A 10,756-nucleotide genomic window follows, 5' to 3' on the forward strand; every position below is an offset into this window, starting at 1 on the left:
TCCCCCTTCCTCACCCAGGTTCCTGCTGGATATGCACTTGTTTAGGAGTTTTAATTCTTTAGGAAGTGTGTATGTTTGTGTTTGTGGCATTTCTCTTGCCCCAGAAATTGTTTTACATAATTCTGTTTTACCAACCAAAGGAATCATGTCAAAAACTCTAACGTAGCATGTAAGAACATTGAATATTTTATTTTAAAGCCAAAGAAGGAGGGTTGATTTTTATGTTTTTTTCCTTCATTTTATTCCAGACAATATAATTTTATCCAGTAAATTGCAATCCCTCTTCATCTCCCCTTGAACCTGCCACTGTTTCCCGTTAGATTTTCAGTTTGTGGGTCCTTCAAGAAAGCAATTTTCATATCCGTTTATTTAATTTTTAATTAGAGATTAATATAAATAAAAGCAAAAATAATATAAGCATTGCTAACAATTTATCAAGTTCTCATATTGATTGGAATATACCTTTCCATTTGTTAAAATTTACACTAACACAATACCTTTTTGTTGTTGAAAAAATAGAATAAACAAAAACTTGGTACAAATTCTCTGTCAGAAAAAGTCACTAAATAAAACCACCAATACCGACATTATAAATGGCAAATCAAACTCTCGTGCCTGTCATAGCTCATGGCTTATGCGGGAGTTGATGGCCGAATGTAGCAGCAGCGAAGCAGGGATAGATGTACCCGCTCAGAGACCCCAGGTTCATGAAGAAGAGAGAGTAGCGCAGACATTGCTCGAGCACCTGCAGTATGGAACTGGCTCAGGACATCAGGACACAACACTCATATCTGCTATGCTACAAGTTCAGAGTGACCATGCAGGCATTTGACAGGTCCTGGGCATATCCAGCTGACAGGAAACTTGAATGGTCTGGCGCACCCTCCTGCATTTTTACCTTCATTATGCCAGTGACATACACATTCAGAAAGACATATGCAGTCATACACACATCCAGCTACCCTTAATTGGCTGTTTACATGTATTTTCAGCTACACAAATAATTTGCTTTACATGTGAATTTGGCAACCCACGCTTGGCTTTGCATGCATTTAGTTACACACATTGAGTTACTCACGATGCTTACACAAGAACGTATTATGATGCTCTCACGAGCCTCGTTATGCTCGTATGATCACATTACATTCACGTAATGCTAACTAATATCCACACAACACTTAAACCACACTCCCTTAATATTTGTACAATACTCAAAAAAGTGCCCAATAGATACTTGTATGACACTTACATGAAGTTCACAAGATGTTTACATGATGCTCGCTTATTAGTGCTTTCCTCATTTTGATGCCACTCTCATTCATTTCATACATTTGTCTACTCTTAGCTACCTTAACACATTGGTTCTGCTGAATGTATGTTTGGCTACACACACAACTATACAACCTGTTTAAGCATGTCTGTATTCCTTGACTTGCATAGTAACTTGTGTAGCATACTTATTTTTTCCTAATTTGTGTAGTATGCATTGTATTCCCCAACACACATAGCATACTATGCAATTAGCAATTATAAATTGGGTAGAAACTTGACTATGTTCTTCAAAGATTCAGAGAGTTACAACTACATTTGTCAGAAGGTTATTATCCCATATATCATTTAGAAGCAGGACTGTCAAGTCAAACATTTTTTCAGAGACAAGAAGACAAGAATACTTATGCATTTAAATAATACATATGTATATTCTTTGCAAAGAATGTACCAAGAAATAGTCTTCATGCAGTTACCTGATCCAATATGTGAAACCTACTTCATGCACGTACATTGTATTGAATGTTGAGGTCGCTATGTACTGACCTGATACTAAAGTGGTTTTTTTTTCAGGGTTCTTAAGGCTTTTAATCGTTTATCCAACACCATGTTCTTTATTATTATTTTTATTGTTGTTTTACGTCTTAACAAAATTAAGTCGGAAGAGATTTATGAATACGTACAACACAATACAGGGAAATTATGGAAGAAATCAGCCATGCAATTTGATAAGGAACCATCAGAGCCTTTTCTTGGAGCTACCTATTTTGGGAAACAATAGGGGAAAAAAAACATGGATGGGAGGAGCAGAATTCCAACCCAAATCCTTCCAGTTGCAAGTCCAATGTTGTAGCATTGTGTCAGATCTTTTGATTACACGTATTTCTTACTGGGACAGATAGTAATTTAGATTTTTATCTGACGAGAAGGTTTGCTGGAAGTATCAGTGAATCATGTTTAGGAACTTCAGCTTATGAAATCCTGATATACTTGTAGTACTACCAAGTTTTCGTAATACCATCAATAGCTCAGAGAGCTATGTCAACTGTGCAGAAGTAACGAACATAAGACACTTGAGTCGTAGCTTTTGTACTTTTGTACCATTATGCATGGAAAGATGGTGTGAAACTTGTCCTAGTAAAATTAATCCTACCACAACCCCTCAAACAATAATTGTGGTCCCGATAGAATACCACTGCTGGAGAGTTTGTAAAACTACAGCATGCAACTGCATCATGAACTTTACAAGAGAAAAGGTGTAAAGAATGTTTTTAAACAAACGGATGGAAATAATTCAATGGCCTGTTTGTTTACAAGTTTATTTAACCTTATTCTTAAAACAAGAAAATTAACCCTAAGAGTTCACAGAACAAGAATGGTTGGTTGTAGACATTGCAGTGAGGTCAGTAGTTCATTACTTAAAATTATATTAGATAGATAAAAATATTATTCATCTGCATCCACAAGAAATTTTTGTAGGCATGCAGAAAATTTCTTATTTTGATTTTCAACTCAACAGTTACTGTTATAAAGCACTGATGAAGAGTTTTACATATTAAAAATGTTATTTTTTTTATTTGAGCATTTTTTGATAGTGCTATCTTGAACTCATAGTTCTGACAGTGAGATGTGACAGTAGCTACTAGACTTATTTTTAAAATCCCAGTCCGGCCATGCTGATCAGTTCTTCAAGGTTTCCCAAAATCACTGCAGCCAAATGCTAGGATGGCTCCATAGTGTAGACCAATTCCTGATCACAAGTGTCCTGAACTGTGTTGCAGTGAGCGTCTGTCTGGTGACCTCCCTTCCCTGTCAATGAAACAATGTGGCAAACTAAACAAAAATTACCATTTCTATTTGCTACCATTTCAGTTTACAATGTGAGATGAAAGAAAATATGGCATTATTGAGTTTTTAATTTTTTGTCTTACTTAACCATTTTTCACATAAAATTAAAACTAACATATAGCAAAAAGAAAATTTTAAACAAATTTCTGTGGACATTTATGGTTAAGCCTGTATTCATAAGTCTCCTAAAAGGAAACAGTGAAGAATTTAAGCTCTTGAGAAGAAGCTAAATGGCGCTAAAGACTCTGCACATTGCAAGTAATATAATACTGTTTTGCTGATGTGATGTTTTTACTAACACAGCTGACTGCAGTATTTTCAATGCTGTCCAGTCTTCATCACACACAAATACACTGTAGTGTTGTCACCTTTGTAGTAATGTTCTCATTCAAGGCAGACAGAGCAGAGCTCTCCCAAAACTGATATTCACCCCTTTCTCAAGTGCTTTGCGTGGACACCCAGAGGAAGTATGTGATGCTGTAGAATGAATGAATAATTGTACTCCAGAGTGGAAGTTCCCTGCATGATGTATCTGTCCAACCAAGGAGTGGTGCATGACATCTTGTAAGCAAGATCTCTTATGTTTGATGGACATGCACTCTCACTTTTATTGACAGTCTGTTGCACAGTATGAGAATTTTATCACAAGTATGTTACATAATATTGAGACAATATGTTGGTTGGAGCATACAATAGTGGCAATTGTTTAAATAAAAAACTGAACTGAAATTGTTGGGTTGCTTCCAGGTCTTGAAAAGATAAGTTATTGGAAATATTTTTTACCAGTGAATTGTTACACCTAACTTAACATTTAGGTGAAATAAATAATCAATTAAATTAGAGATCTTACATTTATGTTTACCAGTTATGGTATAGCCCATTTTTAGATAGTATATCAACAAAGTAGCTATCTACATATTGTTTGCTGACCTGTCTCATATGACATAGGCTTAATACAAAACATTCCCATTTTGAATATAGTGTTCAATTTTGTGCAAGAAAAATAAAAAAAGGGAATAGATGCATTCTTGGTTATTAAACATCCAAACAGTATTATATAAACATAAACAATTTGTGCTTATTAGTTATGTTGTTACATTTCAGACTGGTCTGGCTAATCAACCCAGAATACTAACAACTCACTCGTATTACTTGAAAAGTTTTGATATTAAGATACAATGACTTTCATTTTTATATTTATCTTTTTGCCAACATTGTAAGAAAAGTACCACAAAATTACAAATATTAACAGTATATCACATTATTTATCATAAGTCTCGTCAATGTATTAAGAATTATTGTTCATCATTAACATCAAAATTAAAATTGTAATATTACTTCTTGCTACTTCAATATTGAAAAAAACATTACTCTTGAAATATTGTTACAAACATGCTCAAAATTTACCATCATATTTTACTTCAATAATAAATCTTTTAAAATGCTTGACAAACTTTTCTTACGTGTGTTCTATTGTGTGCTGTCTTGTTTACAGTATAATAGTATAGCTGTTACTTTGTGCAAAATCAATAAATATTGGCTTTTAATTACCATCGCTGTAATACAACATAATCCACAATACATTTCAATAGAGGGGTGGGAGCGGCCATTTGGGAAAGTGACTGCCCTAAAAAACAAAATTGGCCTATTGCCTGATTACATTAAATGAAGCCCCTCACCTCCCAGATGCCTTGAAAAATTACACAGAATCATAAATTGCTGAACTGCTGGACAGCAAGATCCCTTATTGGCCAAATAAATACATAAATTGGTTTGAGCGTTACCTCATAGAATGGAGCTTTTATGTCTCAAGCAATAATTTTATTTCTGACATACTTGTAGCAAGTATGAATGTCCCACAAGGTGATGCATTATCGCCTTCACAATTTAACATTTTTATTGATGATATTGGAAAGGTACTTAAAAATTCTCCAGGTCTTTTGTCTGCTCATAATTAAAAAATTTATAGAATAATATCATCATCATTGTATTTTATTCCAAAAAGGTATAAATGCTATTGTTGCTTGATGCAAACTAAATGTAGTCAATCTTAACTATGGGAAAATTACTATTATTATTTTTACCAGAAAATTTCACTCCATTAATTTTAATTATGAATTATGAAATCACACTCTTACCAAGTCCAAATTGGTCCAAGACTTAGGTATCATACTTGATTTGAAATTAATTTTTAATTACCACATTGATTCCATAAGTCAGTGCCAATAGAAAACTAGTTTTGATTAAATACATTACCTATTTTGCTTCTAATACTAACTCAAATCTTATGTCTTTATATTTCCTTGGTAGGATCCAAATTAGAATATACCTCCATTATTTGGAATAACCTAAGTAATTCCAACAGTGTCAGAAGTGACAAATTACTAACACAATTAATTGATTATATTAATAAAAAAATTTATTAATTATACTTCAGACCAAAATTCTATACTAGGCCACTTAGCCACTAAAAGGAACATTTTAGATGCAAAAATTTGTGACTACTTAAAATATAAATTGGATAGTAATAATTTTTTTGACAATATTGGCACCTATGTTCCTACTTTCAATAGTCGTAATCATTCATTGTTATGAACTATCAGTATAAACAATGATGTTTTATAGAGATTAGTAAATAATTTCAACAGAGTAAATAATACTTTTCCAATAGTAGAAAAAGAATTTAGTCTCAGCTCCTTACAAGCATAATTTAATATACCCTAACTATTAATTTGATGACATTTTTTCTTAATGTCTAATTGTTGATTAATTATGTTATTTTTTATACTCATATAACAGTTGATGTAATTATTAAATATTATTGTAGCGCTTCATGTGTATACTTATTATATATTAAAACACATGTTCTTTCAAATATCTCCATTAGGTATTACTTTAGATTGTGTGTCTGTTTTGTGTCCTTTTTTTTTGTTTCTCATTTACTGTTGATTTGTTTTGTATTTTAGTATTGTTTTTATAGTTGTTTGTATCTTTGTGTGTATGTGTGTGTATATATATATGTATACACATACACATGTCTACCATCCTTGGCCCTTCTCTGTTGGTAAACATGTTACAATTTAAATAAATAAATAACTTACAACAGTTAATGTTGCATAAGACCTTATGATCTGTCAAAACTGTTGTTTCTCTGACATAAATATAGGTTCAAATTTCAGCACAAGCAAACACAATACTCAATAATTCCTTTTCAATGGTCATGTAATTAACTTCTGCTGTGTTCAAAGCTCGACTTAAAAAACTAATAGGAATATGTTCACCTGAATCATTCATTTGAAAAAGCATAGATTCTACTGCCTCATTATATGCATCACAAGCTAGGAAAAATTTCTCATTTAATCTAGGATGATATAGTAGAATTTCCTCCTCTAACTCCTGTTTTAGCTGTTCAACTGCTTGTTCCTGTTCAGTTCCCCATTCCCAACATTGATCCCTTTATTAACAATTTTCTTAAAGGTTCACAAATGTTATTAAAGATCTGAATATACTTCTGAAAAAAATTGAAAAAAACCTTTCAACCCATCTGGTTGTTTATGGTTAGTGGGCGATGGGTATTCCCTTACTGCCTTTAATTTCTCTGGATCATATGCATTCCTTGATCATTAATAATGTTACCCAACAGAGGAATTTCTTTTTTCTTTTGTAAATTAGCGATCATATTTCCCTTTCTTGTAATTTCCTTAACATTAACTGAACATTTCAACAATGTTCCTCGAATGTCTTAGTGGCGATCATAATATAATTTACATAAATGGTCACTAGATTGAGTACTTCGGGTCCCAGTACCTTTTCTATCCCTGTATTGAAATGACTAACCGACACATTTAACCCAGAAGGAATTCGTTTGAAACAATATGTTTTTCCTTGATAGGAAAAAGCAGTGCACTATCTCGATTCTACAACTAGTGGTATTTGCCAATATGAAGCTACTAGGTCAATTTTAGAAAAAAAATATGCACAGCCTTAAGATCTTCACAATAACTCATCCATAGGTTCTGGTGATTCCCTATCAGGTACAATGATTTCATTTATTTTCCTTGCATCTAAACATAACCTTACCCTTCCCCCCCCCCTCTTTTCACCATTTCCCCATTTTTCTTCGTAACAACTACTATTGGATTCAAGTAGTACTCAGAACTGCATCTTTCAATTATGTCTATATCAATCATGTTTTGTATTTAATTTTCGACAGTTGATCTCAAATTGTATGCTACTGGGTAAGGTGTTTGTACAAAACGTTTGTGTTCTTCCAGATTTAATTTACATTTGTACCAATTGTTCAGTCCCAGAAAGGTAGTGAAAGAATTGTATTTTTTCTATAAAAATTTGACTAAAAATCAGCCACACTTGGGCCGCCAAATGTTACTTTCCAAGCTGGCTCAACTAAGCAACAAAACTTAAGCCTGGCCCCGACCAGCAGGTCTTAAATTATCTCGTCACACCATTCAAATTAAATTCGGCGAGTTGCCGACAACGCGACTGCACGCGGCAACAATCGAGTGACTAGTTGAACATCGAAGTTGTCTTCCCTTACAAAGATGAAAACAAAGGGGAGGTAACCCCATGTGTCAATTGACCAATCACAAAATGGAACCAGGTTCATGGCCATATAGGGAATAATATTGGAAAAAATTGTTCTCTGAAAGTTGAAAGACACATCACACCACCTTATGATTCTTTCTGATTGCTGGCAAGACAGCACCCATCGAAAGTTATAGTTCAGTGCTGCACAGCCATGTGTCTACGTGCTGGTTTTTCCTTACAACACACTTAAGGCGTGAAAAATAACTTACTTGCAACAGTGTGTCGCACCCATGTTAGAATGTTACAGTCGCACTAACTGGAGGATGCTTTAAAATGGTAAAAATGCAATTAATACACACATGAAATTTAAATGACCATGCAAATCAGATAAAAATTATTAATAAAGCAACTACATTGAACTTTATATAAAACATAACCAAAATTAATAATAATTAATTAAGATCTGAGCACAAACAAAATACAAACAAAAAATAAATGCCTAAGCATAATAGAAGAAACATGAGTATAAATTAATTATGAACCTTAAAAATACATTAGCAACATAACAGATTCTCACTTAAAGTGTTATTAGTTATTAGTAGCAGGGGGCAGTAATTATGCTATGCCACATGTGTTTTTAGATACAAAAAACCAACAGTAGAACGTTTGGAGACTGCAGAGTATAAGGCTGCTGTTTGCGCCAGGAACAAGGCACTGCAAGATCTCGACTCTATTTCTATACACAGAGGCATAGATGACATTGAACGTCCAAACTTCTCTCGTTCAACTAGCAGTACCCTCAGCAGGTAAGCATCAGTAGCGTCATGTTCCAATTGTAGATACTCTTGAACATCTTTTTTTCACTTTCTGTCATCATTGTATCATCATAATGTTTTCACTTAAATGGTATTAATAAACAACCATTTCGTAACAGTTGAAATTCTCTATGTCCAATTTATTATTTAAAAATTACATTAATAAAATGTATTCTCTGTAGTTGGTACTTCCAAACTTTTAGGTAAAAATATGTGATTTAAGCAATAATCAGTTATAATCTGTTAAGTGTTCCCTTTTCTGATGTCAGGGGCTGTCTGGTAGAAACATTTGCACCGAGATATGGGTACACTAGACTATGCAGCTAAGAGAGATTTGCTGCTATTGTGTGGTTGTTTGTTGTGTTTCCCTCTGCTCGGTATTTCATTAAAGCATTCCATTTTAAACTGGCTTTAAGTAGCCTAGATTTGTACTGTATTATTCTGCGAACAAGTACTGGTAATTGTGTTTATAGAGTGACAGAAAATTTTGAAATTGTTGCAAAACTATTTAAACTTGAAATATATTTATGAAATTAATACTTTTCTTAAGTCATGTTGAGGGTGAAATTTTATTATGTACGTTGAGGGTGAAATGTTACTATGCACCAAGTAGTATGTGCACCATGCAATGGAAATTTAAGAGGATGAAGTCCAATGTGCATGTGCATTTCCAGTACTGCCATGTATTATGGATTTCAGTAATATTTACTGATTTAGACATCCAGTTATGGAACTGTGGAGTTTTATGTATTTATTACGAAAACGGAGAATCTTGACATCTCAAAATCAGCATTTCGTGCTATAAATATCGCTCGTGTATCTCTTGTAATAAAAAGGTTGCTCTTTTGTAAAGTACTTAACATAAATATGAATTATGAATCTCATTTTAACTGTTTAGTTCTTAAGAGGTTTACAAACCTATGAATTTTTAATTTACTTGAATAGATTATATTGTTACTGTATAGAAGCTGTGTTAATTATTTTGTAAAGTGTAAAATCTGGCGTCAACTTCATAGTGTTTAGTAAGTGTGGAATTGTAGCATACATGTGATTACTGATGGGTATACCTGGAAGTTGGCAGCACTGCTTTAATCCATTTCAGTTTAAACGTAAGATATACAACATAGCATGTGGTTTATTTTCAATCAAATTAAAAATATATCATGTAGCAAGCAAATCGAAAAAAACATTTACTTATATATTTTTTAATATTGAAATAATTGCGACAACCACTTTTACCTCTTTTTTTTTTTCATGTGAAACCAGCAAACACAGTTTCTGAAATTTGGTTTTCTTCAGGTTTACATATAATTTATTATCTCAGAAAATTGTGTTGGAACATACATGGCATCTATGATTTACCACTTTGTTGGTTGTCTTGAATATAATGAACACTGCGCCATCTCTTTCTTTTAATGTTTACAATGTGCTTAATTTATTTTTCAAACTAAAGGTTGCAGTCTAAAGGTCACACGTATTATTGTACCACTTCTGGCTTGTGATTCTAAAAAATTATCTTTCAGCATGTATGTTTCTCAACTTAATTTTTTGTGTCCATTGTTTTGGTGATAATTGTCATTATATAAGTAATTTTATGTTTTGTTTCACAAATAGATTAATTATATAGCTTTTATTTAGCCTGTATTTTCCTGTTTCTTAGTTTATCATATTTGTATGAAACTTAAGGAAAAAATTATTTTCTTGTTGTAGATTATTTGCTAGAAGCAAGCAGGAGAACGAAGAATTTCTCCTAGGCACATCCGAAGATCCTGAAGAGTTGGATGTTTCCTATAGTTTTTCAGGCCTGACAAACAATCGGAAAGAACACAATAAAATGTTTCCACTTTGATAAATTTACAATATGTACTCTGGTTGTTTACTTAAAGTTATTAATATAATTTGGTACAAGCACAACTTTGTAAAAAAAAATCATGTAAAGGAAATTATATAAGCCATGGTACAAATATAAAACTATTTATTTTTTAATTTGTTATAATATTTTCATTGTGGAAAAGTATTGTTCATCCTTACTGATACACACAGTTCTGTGGGATAGGTAAAGTGTCTAAGGGGGTCAATAGGAAAATCGAAATGGAGAATGATTAATGTGGAGAACAATAATTTATTTGTATCTGTCATTGACATTGAGACTTTTTGTTCATTAGAACATAATTTATCTGTTTTTATAAGTACAAAGTGTTCTTGTTGAAGTTTGATTCCTTTTCGTGTCCAAAAATTGAAATATTTGAAGGAAGCCTAAAATGTTAAGTGTGACATAG

At 32.7% G+C, this 10,756-nt stretch overlaps 1 protein-coding gene across 3 annotated transcripts in view; it reads left to right on the forward strand.

Moving 5' to 3' along the window:
* LOC134529555 (copper-transporting ATPase 1) overlaps positions 1 to 10,463 on the forward strand; it is a 127,903-nt gene extending 117,440 nt beyond the window's left edge. For all 3 annotated transcript variants that reach the window (XM_063363773.1, XM_063363775.1, XM_063363774.1), the window contains 2 exons: positions 8,304 to 8,468; positions 10,188 to 10,463. In XM_063363773.1, the coding sequence (XP_063219843.1) occupies positions 8,304 to 8,468; positions 10,188 to 10,326 (304 nt within the window). In that variant the 3' untranslated portion in view covers positions 10,327 to 10,463. The remainder of the gene's footprint in view (positions 1 to 8,303; positions 8,469 to 10,187) is intronic.
* Positions 10,464 to 10,756: the final 293 nt, after the last annotated feature.

The sequence above is a fragment of the Bacillus rossius genome, chromosome 2, assembly GCF_032445375.1.
Source record: "Bacillus rossius redtenbacheri isolate Brsri chromosome 2, Brsri_v3, whole genome shotgun sequence".
Taxonomy (NCBI): Eukaryota; Metazoa; Arthropoda; class Insecta; order Phasmatodea; family Bacillidae; genus Bacillus; species Bacillus rossius.